Here is a 17010-nt window from a genome sequence, read left to right on the forward strand (position 1 = left end):
AAAGAAATACTTGCGAGCCATGAATCATCTGGTTCTTAACCAGCCATCCATTACACGATATTTTAACAATATTGTAGTACTTATATGAATGATCTAAACTTAACACAAGCCTGACACATAATACTAGACGGAAATGTTATTTTATGATTATTATGATGAGTATGGTTAATCAATGGCTTCAAGATACTAGTTAAAAAATAAAAAAAATAATAAACAATATAATTTTATATATTTTAATATGTTTTTATTTTCTTAATAAATGTTCTAATAAATATTAATGTAGAGGTGGGATTAGTTATTTTTACAACAACATTCATTTGGAGTAGGGCAAGGCAATTGTGATTGGTACAAAACATAGAATTTGTGAGCTAACACACAATATATCTCTTTCAAGGAGAACTTTTCACTCTAGAGGACACCAAAAAGAAGTGAGTAGTGATGGCCTAATTACTTCATGACCATCCTCTTTCTCTTTGATTAAAGTATCCTCAATTCTTGTCCCTCTTTTTCCATCTAAATTACCACTTTGTATTCTGTGATGCTCCCCAACTACTTTGCCCTTCTCCTTCTCCCCATTTTGCCCCTAACTCCGTCTCAATTTACGCCCACATGCCAAATTTCTTGTCCAACCTTTGCCTTCTTGCTGCCTCCTTTGAGGTAAACACATCAAGAAAAGTTCCCACCCAACGTGACTATCACACCTCCTAGGGTAGAGGTGTTTGTTATGGCTCCATTTTATGTACCTTATTATTACATTTTACACGTAGATTAAGCTTCTATATATCTACCTTTATTACTTTGGTGTTCTCACCAAGATGGCTGGAATGGTAAAAATTCAAACTTGCTGCTAACATGTTCAAATTGGTTGCTGACTCACCCAAATCATGATAAACTTGTTCGAGTTTGTTTTTAGTGTCATTTTTTATTTGCAGGAACTAAAGACAAATATGAGAAGATTTATTACAATTTATACATACCGTTCATTCAATTAAGAAAAATCTGTTGGTGAAAAAAAAAACACTTATAAAACTATTGTTCTATCTCTTAAATAGTTACTATGAAGATCACTTTTATTTTATATATAGAATAACATTATCGTAGTTGGAGATTCCCTGCCTTATTTCATTCAACTATTACATATCTCAGGTTTTTAGTTTTAATTTTGACAATAATAGAAACCTTATTTTTAATTTTTTTTTTGGATCTGAATACACGTTAAAGCCATTTTTGGGAGCATAATAAATACCCTTACATATGCAATGCTAAAAAAGTTAAAACTAAGACACTACAATATTAGGAAAGGGGAGAAAAAAAGAAAAGAGAGAACAAGTTCTAATGGGTAAAGTGACAAATGACCTAAGTTCTCTCACAATGTTCCCATTCTTGTGTTGGATCAAATAAATATTGGCAGAGGAGAGTGGTAAACAGTGATGTCCTCAGAGTATAGTGTCTGAATTCAGCGTAAAGTTAAACTAATAAAACTATAAACTAAACAGTAGACAGATTCGAGGGGGAAAGAAGAAGAAGATAAATAACACCTCGAGAGGTTCTAATCATGCGTGGTGCCTCTATCTATCTATATACCTACGTCTTTTGACTCTGGGTCCTCCCTCCCATGGCAATTTTGATAAAGTACTACGGGGTATCAAATGCCATTGTGAGCAAAAGAAGCTTACGCCTTATTCTTGAAATTTTGGTTCCATGTAGGGGCACTTTTGCCAACACAAAAGTACAGCTAAACAAACACACGCACGCACAGAGCTAACGACTTAGCGTGAAGAAGTTGTCTACTGGCATGGACGGATAGGGATGTGAACACAAAGCAGACCAAAGTTAAAAAAGGCTGTGATTTCTGCTCAGTGGAACTATGCCTTTTCTCCCTCTATTTTATTATTATTGTTATTACACTTGTGTTCAAAATATACAATAATAAATTTATTTTTTATAATAAGCTTGTTAAAATATATAATGTTTATTGCTATATTCTTTTGACAAGTATTGTTTTTTGAGTGGATAGTTTGGAAAGAGATAATGGCCTATAATAATATTTTGAAAACATTTGTGCTGTGCTACCGTATTATTCTTATCATCTTTGCCTTTCCAAATTCTCCTACTACCTGAACTCGATGAACAACAACTCATTGCTTTAAAGCTCTTTTCAGCTTCATTCTCCATGTTTAAGTGACCTTTTTTTTACAGTGTGCAGCTAGCTTCTAAGAAAAAATAAAAATCTCTAGAACACACTCACGTGCTTGTGTTGTTCTTGTTTGGTTCTAGGGCCATGAAGTGCGAGCTAGTAGATTTTCTTTGCTGAGTGATAGTGAAAATCGAATCTTTTGTAGGTTTAGTTTTGACCCTTCCTTTTTGTTCTGCGCCTTGGTTGGTAGCTGCTGCTAGCTGACAAGATAATAAGGAGTATCAATTTCTGTGTAGCATTAGAAACCCAGAATCTTGTGATTCTTTTATTCTTTAAAGGGTATTTGAATTTTTCTTATCTGCCTCTAGTTTCAGTGTTCATTTTGCATTTCTGAATTTTAAGCTATTGGGGTGGATAAGACAGCATCTTATCAAGGTCACATCTCTTATTATTATTTTTATTGAAGATGTCTTTTTTATTTTTCCTTCCCCTTCAACCTACTTGTTTTTAGGAATTGGGTTTCTGTTGTTGTTGTTGTTCATCAAAATCTCGAATTTTCTTCAATCACAAGCCTAAAAAACAAATCTTTTAGTGAATAGGTGTGTGTTAGCCTTGTGGGGATTCTGTGGATTTGACAGCGGTTCTCTCCTCTCCTCTCTCTCTGTCTCTGTCTCGGTCTCTGTCTCTCTCTCTCTCTCTCTCACACACACACAAGCCTGCCTGGAATCAGTTAGAGTTGACACCCGCAACCTGTTTGAACTGTTTCTTTTTAACCTGTGTTGGTTACTGTTGTGGATGAGTTTGCTCCATGTAGTTGGGTTTGCTCTAAAAGTGGGGCATCTACTTTTGGTGCTATGTTGCTGGGTTGTGTCTGTCGTTTACCTTAACTGGTTTATTAGCAGTGGAATTATGGAAACCAAGATGATGGGTGGTGGTGGTGGTGGTGGTGGCAAGATGTGGCACAAAAAATGGTGGGAGAATATATCAGGGCAGGGTTGCAAAATCCACCAACAGTACTACCAGTATATTGGCTCTAAGAAAGTTAAGAGAGCGTTGTGGAGGAAGATTTTGCTGACATGGGTCGTGGGTTGGTTCATAGTATCTTTGTGGATCTTCAGCTACATGAGCTTGCAAGGTACTGAGAAGAGGAAAGAAACTCTCGCAAGCATGTGTGATGAAAGGGCTAGGATGCTGCAGGATCAGTTTAACGTCAGTATGAACCATATCCAAGCCATGTCCATTCTGATCTCCACCTTTCACCATGCTAAGAGCCCCTCAGCCATCGATCAGGTACTAGTCTTTACTTTGTTATTGCAAATCAGGACCTAATTCCTCACCTTTTGCTTTTAGTCTTTGTTTGTGTTACCTTAATTTCTATACACATAGGTTTCTGAGTTGTTTCATTGTCATTAATTTTAGTGTCTAATAGCATTATTCCCCCCCTTTTTTGTGGAAAATTTATTGGGATTTTAGTATTATATGTTTTGCTAACAAGGTTACTGAACTTGAGCTGCTGGAACATGACCTGATTTCCTTGTTTCCCCACCTTCTTGTTGGATAGAAAAGATCCCACTTTCTTTTATCCTTCAATCTTTAGTCTCATCTCTACAAATTAATCTAACTTCCAAAACTCGCAGAAAACTTTTGCAAAGTACACAGAAAGAACAGCTTTTGAGAGGCCTCTTACAAGTGGTGTTGCGTATGCTGTAAGGGTGCTCCATTCTGAAAGGGAACAATTTGAAAAGCAGCAAGGTTGGACTATCAAGAGGATGGATACTCTAGAGCAGAACCCGGTTCATAAGGATGATTATGCCCCAGAGGCATTGGAGCCATCCCCCGTTCAGGAAGAATATGCTCCTGTCATCTTTGCACAGGATACAATTGCACATGTGATTTCTGTTAATGTGCTTTCTGGAAAGGTAGGTTTCTGATACTTGCAAAATTTTATTTGTGGAGCTAGTCTGAGCCATATATTGTTAATTATGAAAATTGTGAAAATGCTATACAATAAACTTTGATGTCTTGATCATAATTTTAATTCATCCATTCTAAGCTCTTTATTCCTGGTAGTATGGTTTTTGACTGGTCTTTTAGTGGCCATTAATTTTGTTTTGGGAGAATATATATGAAGAAAAAACTATCTATGCTACCATTTTGTACCCTTGTTCTTCCTTTGTCTTGCTTGTCCTGATGGGACTGCTCCTGATGGAGAATAGTACACGTGAATAGATTCTAATTTTGTGAATATCACAAAGCTGAATTGAGTCACGTTGTTCATGTTTGATATCTGAAATCTATGGCAATTTATTTGGAATCATGATTGTCACAGTTATTCACTTGTTCATCAACAGGAAGACCGTGAAAATGTGCTGCGTGCAAGAGAATCAGGCAAAGGCGTTTTAACTGCGCCCTTCAGGCTGCTCAAAACAAATAGGCTAGGGGTTATCCTGACATTTGCTGTCTACAAGAGAGATCTTCCATCAAATGCAACCCCAAATGAAAGGATTCAAGCAACTGACGGGTGTGCCTAAATTTTGATTTTTTTATGATTTTTTATCATTCATATAATTTAGCTTATTCCCTTTTGGTCATCTAAAGCTTTGAAGTAACTAGTCTACTAAATAAGTAATTGATGCATTCAAATTTTCAGAGAGAAGATTATGAACTCTATTAATGTAAGAAGGGTGAACAATTATTGGTTCTTCCCTGTGATAATTAGAAGTTTTGAAGTTACAAATCTACTTTTAAATTCAATAAAACTGATGGTAAAAAGAAAAAGAAATCATGAACACAGTTAAAGAGAGTAGCATTTTTATGTCTTCACTACTGCTTGCTGGGCAGGTATCTTGGGGGAGTCTTTGATGTTGAGTCATTAGTGGAGAAATTACTTCAGCAACTTGCTAGCAAGCAAAGTGTAATTGTTAATGTGTATGATACTACAAATCACACTCATCCAATTGCCATGTATGGCTCAAATGAATCAGGGGATGTTTTCTTTCACGTCAGCACTCTTAACTTTGGAGACCCTTTTAGGAAGCATGAGATGCACTGCAGGTAAGAGTTATGCTACAGAAGAAGTCTAATATCTCCGTCCTCCTTAATGCTCTGTGTAGTTTGTAAGAATAACAGTGTGCCAACTTGAAATAGGTAGAGGATATATTAAATACAAGGTGTATTAATGTCATATGACTTAATACTTCACAATCTAGTGGTTTTGCTGCTAGCAATACCTAGTGTAGAGTTCTTTTATCTGGAGTTGTCATATTTTTTAGGGTCATTGAATCTAAGTATTTTTATTTTAATATATTTCAATTATAATGTTCAAAATTGTCAAAAGACTTGAACTATTCATGAAAATTAAGCTTGATGCTAATGCAGGTTCAAGCAGAAGCCACCATGGCCATGGGTGGCAATAACTACTTCAATTGGTATCCTTGTTATTGCACTCCTTGTTGGACATATTTTCCATGCCACTGTGAATCGAATTGCCGAAGTAGAAGATGATTATCGTAAGGAGATGGAACTTAAAAAACAAGCTGAGGCGGCTGATGTTGCAAAATCCCAGGTATGTAACTTTATTTATTTATTTTTTTTTTGAACTTGTTTTGGCTTAACTCACACTGATCATGTGGCTTTTATCAATTGTAACCACAGTTTCTTGCTACTGTTTCCCATGAAATCAGAACACCAATGAACGGTGTTTTAGGTGAGTTGTCTTCTGTCTATGGTTTAGTCGATTATCCAATTTTTAATTTTTAACTATATACATTCCACAAAAAAGAAGAGCTTCTTCAGCCATGACCCTGCTCTAAATTGGATTTTCAGGGATGTTGCATATGCTTATGGACACAGATCTAGATGTCACCCAACAGGAATATGTCAGGACAGCACAGGAAAGTGGAAAAGCTCTGGTGTCACTTATAAACGAGGTTTTGGATCAGGCTAAGATTGAATTTGGTAAGCTAGAGCTTGAGGCTGTGCTCTTCGACATACGGGCAATTTTGGATGATGTATTGTCACTATTTTCTGAGAAGTCTCAAGGAAAAGGAGTAGAGGTAATATATCTCTCGTCTACTGTTGCCTTTTTATCATGATGGAATTTTCAAAATGTGCATAGTCTAACTATAGTTAATGGCTCTTCATAATATTTTTTTGGGAACTGCAGTTGGCAGTTTATGTGTCAGATCATGTTCCAGAACTACTAATAGGTGATCCTGGAAGATTTCGACAAATAATTACCAATCTCATGGGTAACTCAATTAAGGTAAGTTTATGGTAGAGAGAAGAACATTGTGTATAATTCAAGTTATTTAGTCTGATATCCTTCATATAAGTTACTTGGAGATGTTCCCTTGTCCTACATCCTTGCCTTATAGGCATGCTACGGTCATCATAGTCTCATGAAAAAAAAATTCTATTTACTGTTCTAGCCAAGCATATGACTACTAGTAGAGCAAAATTGATGTGTATTTCTTGAAAATATTATTAAAACTGATTTTGTAATTGTTTGGCAGTTCACGGACAAAGGACATATTTTTGTCACAATCCATCTTGTTGAGGAGGTTGTCCGTTCAATAGAGGTTGACAAAGAATCCAACTCAGAAAATACCTTGAGTGGTTCCCCTGTTGCTGATAGTCGCCGGAGCTGGGAAGGATTCAAGGCTTTCAGTCAAGAGGGACCTCTTGGTTCCTTCTCATCCCCCTCCAGTGATCTTGTCAATTTGATTGTATCTGTTGAGGATACAGGTGAAGGTATTCCTCTTGAATCTCAGCCACTCATCTACACCCCATTCATGCAGGTAGGTCCATCCATCTCCCGAAAGCATGGAGGAACAGGAATTGGCCTAAGCATTAGTAAGTGTTTGGTTGGCCTCATGAATGGGGAAATTGGATTTGTGAGTATACCCAAGACTGGATCCACATTCACTTTTACAGCTGTATTCACCAATGGACACTGCAGTTCAAATGAGTGTAAAGTTCAGCAAATCAACAACCAACCTCAGTCTGCATCTTCAGAATTCGAAGGGATGACTGCATTAATTATTGACCCAAGATCTGTTAGAGCAAAAGTGTCTAGATATCACATCCAACGGCTTGGCATTCATGTTGAGATGGTTTCAGATTTAAAACAAGGTTTGTCAACCATAAGCAATGGGAATATAATTATTAATATGGTTTTGATTGAGCAGGAGGTTTGGGATAGAGATTTAGGCTTGTCATCTCATTTTGTCAATAACACAAGGAGAATTGATCAGGGGGTTCCTCCAAAGCTGTTCATTCTTGTTAATTCTAGTAGTTCTTTTAAAGCTAGTGTAAACTTGGGTGTTCATAATCCTATTGTCATCACCAAACCTCTGAGAGCGAGTATGCTTGCTGCCTCACTACAACGAGCCATGGGTGTCCAAAATAAGGGAGCTCCTCATAGAGAGCTCCAAAGTTTGTCTCTTCGCCATCTTCTTCGTGGCAGGAAAATTCTAATTGTAGATGACAATAGTGTGAACCGTGCAGTAGCAGCTGGTGCATTGAAAAAGTATGGAGCAGATGTGGTTTGTGTTAGTAGTGGTAAAGATGCCATCTCTTCCTTGAAGCCACCCCATCAGTTTGATGCCTGTTTCATGGATATTCAAATGCCAGAAATGGATGGGTATGTATGCACCTGGAGTACTTTCTTTCAGAATCTGATAATTTATCATTTTGGAGTAATATTTGGAATTTCTACAAACATAGAAAAGAGTTTTTAGTTCTTTTATTGATCTAACCGAATAATTGAAAATATTTTACTGAACAGTTTACATCAAAGGAAAACTTTTTGCACTGCAAAGATTTGTGAAAAAAACTAATGTATATTAAGCACACAAGGTGTTTGGAGTCTAACTTGCTACAGCAATACTATAAATATGATTCATTTGACAATTCTACAACAACAATGGCCTTGTCTCATGAAGTGAGGTTGAATACATGGATCAAATGATGCCATTGAGCTTTGTTAAAAACCAAATTCTAAGGGATGTTATTTACCATAAAATCTCTTTTAATAATTTCCTTTAATGTCCTTTTTGGTCTCCTATCCTTTTCACAAGGCTAAAAACCATGCAATGTACTCTTGTCATTGTGCCTCTAATGACCTTTTTTACATGTGTCCAAGCCATCTTAGTCGATTTTTTGTCATCTTGATAGGTGTTATACCAGTATACCAGTATCTCCTAGTATACAATCATTCTATATCTTGTACTTTTTTGTGTAGTCACACATCCATCTTCACATACTCATTCTATATCTTATTTCTTACTAAAATTGCAATGCATATATTGTCTTACTCCGACTGAATCTAGTGTTTGTCTCCAAAACTAAACTTTATAGTTAACTTTTTCCCTTGATTCCCTGATTTTAAGTTATATCATTCGCAAAAAGTATGCATTTAGTGATAAACATTTGGGCTATTTTCGGGTAACGACTTAGCATTGGCACACAATCCATCGCTAGTGATCCACGTTTGGGCTTTCAAAGTTTTATGTTGATTGTCAAGGGACTATCCAGCCTTTGGAACCAGCTATGAGCCCATACGTGGAGTCAATTCATTTGACAATTCTAATTAAAAAATTATTTGAAGAATTTACTTATCTACTTTTTATTTCTAAATCAAGAATTATCATTGTGTTACGATTTTGCTAATAACAATTCTTTTCCAACAGATTTGAAGCTACAAAGCGAGTTAGGGAGATGGAAGATAGTGTGAACAGAGAAGTATCTATGGATGACTTTGAGAATATTACAAACTGGCATGTACCCATTTTAGCCATGACTGCAGATGTGATACATGCTACACACGAGGAATGCCTAAAGTGGGGCATGGATGGATATGTTTCAAAACCCTTTGAAGCTGAACAGCTGTATAGAGAAGTCTCACGGTTTTTCCAGTCATCTTGAAAAGAAAAGACAGTGCTGATCTAAACCAGATAAACTGATAATGGAAGCATAGCTGTTTGTACTCCAGGACACTCTGAAGTGGGTAAATAGGTTCAGAAGTCTCCTGAGAGTAAGTTCCCTATTTAACAGCCAGTGCATGTTTTAGTATTTCACCACCTCAAAGTTTGGGGGTTGTTCACTAGAGACTGAAGAATGTTTATCTATCTCATCTGAAAGGAAAAAGAAAATGGAACAAAGGGGGACAATATTGTAGAAGTTCAGAAATGGTTCATTCTACCTTTTTGACCTATTTTGTTGTCTTTTCTGCTGTGTGTGAAGGTCCCTGGTTTAAAACTTTGTTTTTGTGGCAGGGAGTGTACGTAGGAGCAAAGTTTGATTGGTTGCAATTGAGTTGTAATTGGTTGTTAAGGGTAGCAAAACCCATATTAATTCTTCTTCCTTGTAAACTCAGCCTCTCTTCTCATTCGAAATGATTGAGGCTGATTGGAAGATTAGGGTGTATTATAATACAGGTTCTGGAGTCTCCTCCTTGTGTATGTAATAATACAACTTATAGTGATCTAGCCTAGGCACGTTACATTTTATGTGTATTGATGCATGTATCACAAGGGCTTGATTCAGGTGAAAGGAAGAAAATTAGCTTCTTGGCATCAAAGGAAGCTAGCCCATCATCAATCTTTGTATATGACTCACAATAAAGATGGTGATTGATGTATCACACCAAGCTTGCTTCCTTTTGTTCTTAACAGTGCTGGAATTCGGCTTGCAAACATGTAACTGATACATTATACTCTAGTGTTTGAGTGATCCACCATTTTTTTGGCCTATTTGTACATTTCCAATTTCTGGATTTCCTTTGACTCATTGCTCTTGCCTTGCACATCTCATGAAATTATTCCTTTTATTTTTTATTATCTCAACAGTAATTTTTTTTAAAAGCCGCAAGTTGCCAAATTTTGATGTCAAGAGTTACCTAGGTGGATTTTAACGTGCACTAACAAGTTATCACTGGGTTAACAGGTTAAGTACTGTTTTTAACATTTTATTTGTCCTTCACATTTAATGATAGACAGGTCTTTATGCTCTACAAAATTGTTGTATGGTTCTTCGTCTAAATTAGTAACAGACACGTCTTGTTCTTCACTTCATGAAGGAGGATCTGAATTCTAGTCTCAAATATACAAATATAACCTTATTACTGATACATGCTTTTGCCTAGTATATCAACTTTTGGATATGACTAAAAAATAAAATAAAAATAGAAAAATTAAGAAAAAAAGATTCTAACAAAAATCAAATTAAAATAAAAAAAAGTTTACTTGAGTCAGATCAATCGATCAAGTTATAGGACATGAACTGTGGGTGCATAGTTTTAACTTTCGCCCCGAATTTTCTCACTTTTATAGTAAGGTATAATATAACCCTCTACTGACACAAAAGAGACAAAAAAATCAACTGTTATAATTGTTTTTTAAGCTTCATGTGGAGTTTTTTTTAAAAAAAAAATAGAAACAGGCCATAAGAAAGTTTAAAAAAAAATCAAAGGGAACATAAAATAAATCATTGCTAAAATAATAAAAAGAAAAATTATAAGTCTGAAAATGATTCAACAAAATTGAAAAAACTAAAAACATTGAACTGTATTACTCTTTAAAGTACAAATTAGAATTGACTAACTAAAACGAAGTGTCAACGTACATTGGAAGTTGCAACATCTACACAATGGATGCAACATTCTCAATACAGGTTCTTTTAAAACAGCATGCAATGCCATGCTGCCAATGCATAGATATGGCTCTTTCATGAGTTCGAAATTCGATAAACTAATACTAATTTGAAAATGCAAGTCCGTCACATCTCCCGCTGGAAGTAACTTGAGTACGTTTCACTGCAATAGAACTGATATTTACATTGACTTTTTTCCTCAAATCAATGTGAGTTCCAGACACTTGATTCTACAATTAACATAGACGCATGCATCAAATCAGATGCTTTTCCTCCTCGTATCAGGAGACTGTGATAACGTAAAACACATAGTAAAAGTTGCACCCTTTGGATAAATATCATTAATTGGTCATTGAATACCGTGTACTCTAACTAAGAAACAGGTTTCTATGTTTAAGAAATTCCACTAAATCAATCATATTTAATAATTCAACTTTGTATTTATTCATTTCCTAATGAATTAAATGTGTTTGATTTGATAGTAGAATATGATGATGAGATCAACATAAAAGTAACTATTTATTACTTAAAAAAATCATAGTGAGTTTAACTCATCATTTTACCAAACATACACTAACTTAATGGTTAGTTTAGATAGTGGACGTGACCTTCCTTACCCTGATGGCCTTATCAACATTGGTAATGGTTACCAGACCTACAACATTCATTCACAATTTGAGCAATTTGCTTGTTTAAAAGTTGATGCCAAGCCATAGCAGGTGTAGCAATAATTGGATAATAATAAAGGCACTTGATTGTTGGGTGTACAAGACTTACACATTTCAGATATCATATGTGGGGCTCACTAGTTCCGTCAATTTCACAATAAATTTTTCCACCGGTTTAGTAAATACTTATTGGTGTGGATATGCATGTTTATTACCTGGAGCAATATGTGACGTCAACATTGTACAGAGGGCACAATGATGAAGGGAACTTTGTTTCAACCCACTACAACAGAAATGAAAAGGAAATGCATCAGCGTTAACGTTATATCAATTCTTGGTTGAATGCTGAAATTCAAAACTAGAAATACAAAATCATGTCGTTGAATCTTCACGACCGTTATTTAGGCAGTCTAATAACATCCCATACACTTATCTTTCAATAGGGAATCTTAGTTTTACACATTATTAGGTTCTTATCCATCACAAGGGATTTTAATATATATATATATATATATATATATATATATATATATATAGTACTATTAAAAGCATATTTGTGTTACTGTGTATCCGTTTCAAACGAATGTAGATAGCAAAAGGACAGAAGAAGAATTTAACTTGTGTGAGAAGTAGAAATAAATAAAACTAACCCTCAACCCATCTAAAACTAAAATCTCTATAATTTGAACTTATTAAACTATATTCTATCTATTTGTATTAAGGTTAAATTCAATTTGGTTATTAGAAATGTGATTTTCAATGCAAATCTAACGGATATGCATGATTATTAATTTGTTTTGTGTTTTCATACAATTACAGTAGAATTTTTTGTTTAGAGGAAATGGAGTTAGCATATATACACGAATAGTCTCTTTAAATACTGTTTGTTTTTTCCTTTCCAGAATTCATCAACCAAAAAATTGTATTTCATCTTGAATTAGAAAAATCTATTTTTTTTTTTAAACTCAACCTCACACACTTTTTTTTTAATTTCACTAATATTTTTTTAAAAAAAATTGAACCTTTTAGACTATTTTCCATGTTAAACCTACCCTAAATCTCTAATCATTTGAATAGGAAATAAATATTTAAAGTTAAATATAGAAAAAGTAATTGAAGTACTTAACCATAATAATTTAAATATCAATAGAAAAAATTGAAATGAAGATTATTAAGCAATCAAAATCACCTATTGATCATAATAAATGGATAAAAATATAATTAATTTGTAAATATTGATATGATTTGCAAAGTAATTATTTGTTATCTACAATTGTATGACTAGACTCTACATCTGAGTCGATATGTCCGAGTGGTTAAGGAGACAGACTTGAAATCTGTTGGGCTTCGCCCGCGCAGGTTCGAACCCTGCTGTCGACGAACATTTTTATTATTTTTATTATTTTTACTTTGCGATTTAATTTAGGCAGATTTAGTAAATATAACTTAAGTTGAAGAAAAAAAAATTGATTTACATTCTTTTTCATATTTTAATTATTTTTACTTTGTGATTTAATTTAGGCAGGATTTAGTAAATATTACTTAAGATGAAGAAAAAAAATATTAATTTACACTATTGACTAAATATTTTATTAGTAAATAAAATTTGTGCAAGATCAAATAAATCACTATTTAATCTAATTGATGTATATCTCACTCTATAATATAATTTTGACTTAAATAAAATATTATTGATAAATGACCTAATTTTATTTTAAGTTCCTAATAATTTTATATTATTTTAAGTTCATAACATATGATAAACTTAAAATAACAAAAAATACTTTATTAAAAATCAAGATAAAATTTAGTCATTTTATTATAATGATGATGGATAAAAAGAATCATAAATATATTGAATTATTCCTAATTTTATTATTTATATCTTATACTCTTTGTAGTTTTAAAATGATTTTTTAATTTTTATATTTTATATTTTAATTTTTTTTAGTCTTTATAGTTTAAAAGTGATTTTATAATCCTTATAATTTATATTTTAATTATCTTTTAAAAAAATATATAAAAATAATTAGATATAAATTAGTTATAAATTATCCATTATTTTTTTATTATAAATTATCTTACGATAAATTAATTATAAATTAGTAGTTAATATTTTTATAGTTAATTATAATTGATAATATTACTCATAATTTGATGGTGAGAATTAAAAGAAAAATAAAATATAAAGTATAAAAACTAAAAAAATTATTTTCAAATTATAAGAATTAATATGAAATTAAAATACAAATTACAAAAATTAAAAAAATTAATTTCAAATTATAAAAATTAAAATATAAATAATAAAGATTAAAATAATCACATTATAAGGATTAAAATATACAAAAATAATGAAAGTAAATGAGTAATTAAACATAATAGATACTAATAATAAAATATATTTTGGAAAATTGATTGTTGGCACCTAAAAGATACCCGAGAGGGTGTAGATTTGTAGTATATAGAGAGAGAGAAGAGAGAAGAGAGAAGAGAGAAGAGAGATGGATCCAGACGCGTTGGCAAAGGCATTCGTGGAGCACTACTACAGCACCTTCGACACCAACCGGAACGGTTTAGCGAATCTGTATCAGGAGGGTTCCATGCTGACCTTCGAAGGGCAGAAGATCCAGGGCGCTTCCAGCATCGTCGCTAAGCTCACTTCCCTCCCTTTCCAGCAGTGCCACCACTCCATCTCCACCGTCGACTGCCAGCCCTCCGGTGTCAACGCTGGCATGCTTGTCTTTGTCAGCGGCAACCTCCAGCTCGCTGGCGAACAGCACACTCTCAAGTTCAGCCAGGTACTCTCCCTCTCTCTGTTAGGGTTTTATTCGCACTCCGATCCGTGATAATTGCTCCATTCACGTTTCGATCTGCCTAATCCTGTGTTTCTCTGTGATGGCGGTCTTTGACGTTGACGCGCATGCAGGTTTCAACGCCATTGACATTTCTGTGCTTATTATTGCTTTTGAATTTGGATGCTGATTTTGTTCGTGTGTTTGATTGATTAATGTGTCGATTTGTTCCTCTGGAAAACCTAAATTGTTAAGTGTTAGGGGGTTTTAGATTGTTATAAATGCTATTGAGAATTAGGAAGGTTTTCAAATGAATTGGCAATTGATTGGAGAGAATGGCCAGTTTGTGATTGGGAATCTAGGGTAGCTGCAGAGTCAAGGCTTGTTTAGAGTAGAGAGTGAGTGGCAAAATAATTATCCAACCTTTTATCATAATAATTTCAATGGATTGTATTGATTGGATCAAAGTTGTTTTTGGATGGTCATGGATTGTAAAACAGAATATCTGTTGGATATCCAAAGGCAACTTGGTTTCTTTACTCTTCATTGTGCCCTCAACCACACTATTAACCAGGGGAAGTCCTTTAAGCTCTCAAATTTTGGATGCTTTCAACATGCTTCTTGATCTCAACCTTCCTCCTCATGTGCTCTTACCAATGACTGTTCTTGTCTTTTTCATTTATATCAATTTGCTAGCAAAGTTATTGCACTTTTCTTTATCAGTGCTTTGGTAGGTAGGTTATTCATACTTCCCCTCTTCCAAATTGCATCCTGGCCTAGTGGCCTGAATCTGAGTTCAATTTGGTGACCTGTTGGGCCCTTCAAAACAGAGTTTTATTCAAATTTGACTCAAATTTTCCTGTTCTTCTCACAAGTCCCAATGGATTTTCACAAGAATTACACTAGGAGTTTTAATGAATTTTCAATCTCTATAAGCTGAGTGCATTCAACTCTGACCTCTATGTAAGCAGGTGGGATTATGATATGGGTATCATGTCAAGGTGCAGTGCCAAGTCTCTCTTTACCAAAATTGTTTCCCTAAAAAAATTAAAAACAATGATCATTACCCGAACAAACAACTAGAACTTGGCAGCTAGTCACAGATGTTAAAGTTAACATCAAGGAGTTTATGTGGAAGTTAAGCTATGATCACTACCAGTAGGAGGCATGCCAAATTGCAGTGATCCTCTTCCTTGAGAACTAGTTCTCTCTTTATATTTAATTTAACCATTTTTTTATTGTGATTACTGAGTTTCCAGTAAATTATTTTGTTCTATTTGTCTCAATAAATTTAAGGAGCTTAATTTTTTTTGAAAAAACATAGATGGATTGAATAGTTATCTGTATGGATGGGATGGCTTGGTATCCATCTATCAAATGAATTGTGATTGAATTGGGTTTTTATTAATCATCTGAGGTCTTCTTTGTAATTGAAGAAAATAATTAAATTTGTGGTAATAGATGAAGGTGTGTTTCATTACAGAGAAGATAAAGAAGTACTTCATGTGATTGCAATAATAATTTAAAATTTCATTTTTTTGTTTGTTCTTTATAGTAAGGTTAACGTTTACGATGTACTCATTTTACCCTTAACTTAGAAGTGATTGCCTCATGTTAGAGGATCTAAATTCCTGACTCTGAATGGAAATGAAGGGTTGTCCAAATCCTGTCATTTCACTCAAATGATGGTGCCTACATGGAAGTGGAATTTTATTTACAGTCTTGCTTCCTTGGCATATTTTTGTTAACACTTACTATACATGTTTACATGTGCTCTTACACTGGTAAATTGTACATTATATTTTTCCTGTATATGCAGAAATATTGTTTTTGGTGGGCACTTAATCTTATATTCTTGCTCTATTGTCTTCTCATGTAATGTTTCTCTAATTTCTGTCAATCATTAATTTTGTCCCCTCTCTTTTCAGATGTTCCATTTGATACCAACGCCTCAGGGAAGCTATTATGTGTTGAATGACATATTCCGTTTGAACTATGCATGAAGATAGACCATCATATGACCTGAAAGGCCATAGATGAAGTTTGCCTATAGCTAGCTGTTTCAGATTGCACATTTGAAATTGAAAATGGGTTCTTTTTGGTCGGTTGTGTTGAACGCTTAATTGTGCCTGTTGTGTTTAGAATTTTCTGTGGTGACTGGTTAAAAAACCCACCTTCAAGGATAAATTGTTGAAAGATTTTCGGATATTGGAGTTTAAAAACTTTAATATATTTGTGATCCGCGATATTGAATCCAAGCATCTTGATCCAGTTTACCTCTACAAATTAGTTTATGCTTCTTGTCGTAATTTTTTTTCCTTTCTATTTGGTACTGAACGAAGGATTGTTATCTTCGTCTAAGATCAGTATGACTAGGCTTGGAAAATATATTACTGTAGATGTTATTGTTGTATAATAAATTGTGGTTAAAAATTAAAATGGGGGTATTGGTTTATAAAGATTCATTTAAAAAATTATTATCCTTTTTAAGAGGATAATTTATTGGAAATAAAATTCAAATATTAAATATATATACTCTTTTATATCATTTGACAATTAACTTAATGTGACATAAAAGAAATTCAAATGTTAAACACACATATATATTCTTTCATAGTTAGTTTTATCATATACTTTCAATTAAATTAACTAGCTTATAAGTTAGTTTTATTAAATATAACTTACAATGAATTGGAGTTGGTATGCTTAAGTACAAAAGAGATTAAAATGATATGTGTAGAAACTAAAATGAATAATTTTT

The 17010-nt window shown here is 33.8% G+C and overlaps 2 protein-coding genes and 1 non-coding gene across 3 annotated transcripts; all 3 read left to right on the forward strand.

Moving 5' to 3' along the window:
• The first annotated feature begins 2018 nt into the window (after positions 1-2018).
• Positions 2019-9928, forward strand: LOC114412835 (histidine kinase 3-like). The gene is made up of 10 exons (XM_028376905.1): positions 2019-3427; positions 3775-4056; positions 4489-4658; positions 4979-5191; positions 5516-5702; positions 5792-5843; positions 5963-6192; positions 6303-6401; positions 6652-7781; positions 8830-9928. The coding sequence occupies exons 1-10, from the start codon at positions 2933-2935 to the stop codon at positions 9062-9064; spliced, it is 3093 nt and encodes a 1030-aa protein (XP_028232706.1). The 5' UTR covers positions 2019-2932; the 3' UTR covers positions 9065-9928.
• A 2827-nt stretch (positions 9929-12755) lies between these two features.
• On the forward strand, positions 12756-12837 carry TRNAS-UGA. The gene has a single exon. It is a non-coding gene; the product is annotated as a tRNA-Ser (tRNA).
• Positions 12838-13877: 1040 nt separating this feature from the next.
• On the forward strand, positions 13878-16520 carry LOC114412837 (nuclear transport factor 2B). Its single transcript, XM_028376911.1, has 2 exons — positions 13878-14255; positions 16178-16520. The coding sequence occupies exons 1-2, from the start codon at positions 13959-13961 to the stop codon at positions 16250-16252; spliced, it is 372 nt and encodes a 123-aa protein (XP_028232712.1). The 5' UTR covers positions 13878-13958; the 3' UTR covers positions 16253-16520.
• Positions 16521-17010: the final 490 nt, after the last annotated feature.

The sequence above is a fragment of the Glycine soja genome, chromosome 5 (genome assembly GCF_004193775.1).
Source record: "Glycine soja cultivar W05 chromosome 5, ASM419377v2, whole genome shotgun sequence".
Taxonomy (NCBI): domain Eukaryota; kingdom Viridiplantae; phylum Streptophyta; class Magnoliopsida; order Fabales; family Fabaceae; genus Glycine; species Glycine soja.

Excerpts from the sequence above, each read along its gene's own strand:
- LOC114412837 (XM_028376911.1), top strand. The coding sequence starts at position 13,959 with ATGGATCCAGACGCGTTGGCAAAGGCATTCGTGGAGCACTACTACAGC. Across the intron at positions 14,256-16,177 it reads ACACTCTCAAGTTCAGCCAG|ATGTTCCATTTGATACCAAC; the intron begins GTACTCTCCCTC and ends CTCTCTTTTCAG.
- LOC114412835 (XM_028376905.1), top strand. The coding sequence starts at position 2,933 with ATGAGTTTGCTCCATGTAGTTGGGTTTGCTCTAAAAGTGGGGCATCTA. Across the intron at positions 3,428-3,774 it reads GCCCCTCAGCCATCGATCAG|AAAACTTTTGCAAAGTACAC; the intron begins GTACTAGTCTTT and ends CAAAACTCGCAG. Across the intron at positions 7,782-8,829 it reads CAAATGCCAGAAATGGATGG|ATTTGAAGCTACAAAGCGAG; the intron begins GTATGTATGCAC and ends CTTTTCCAACAG.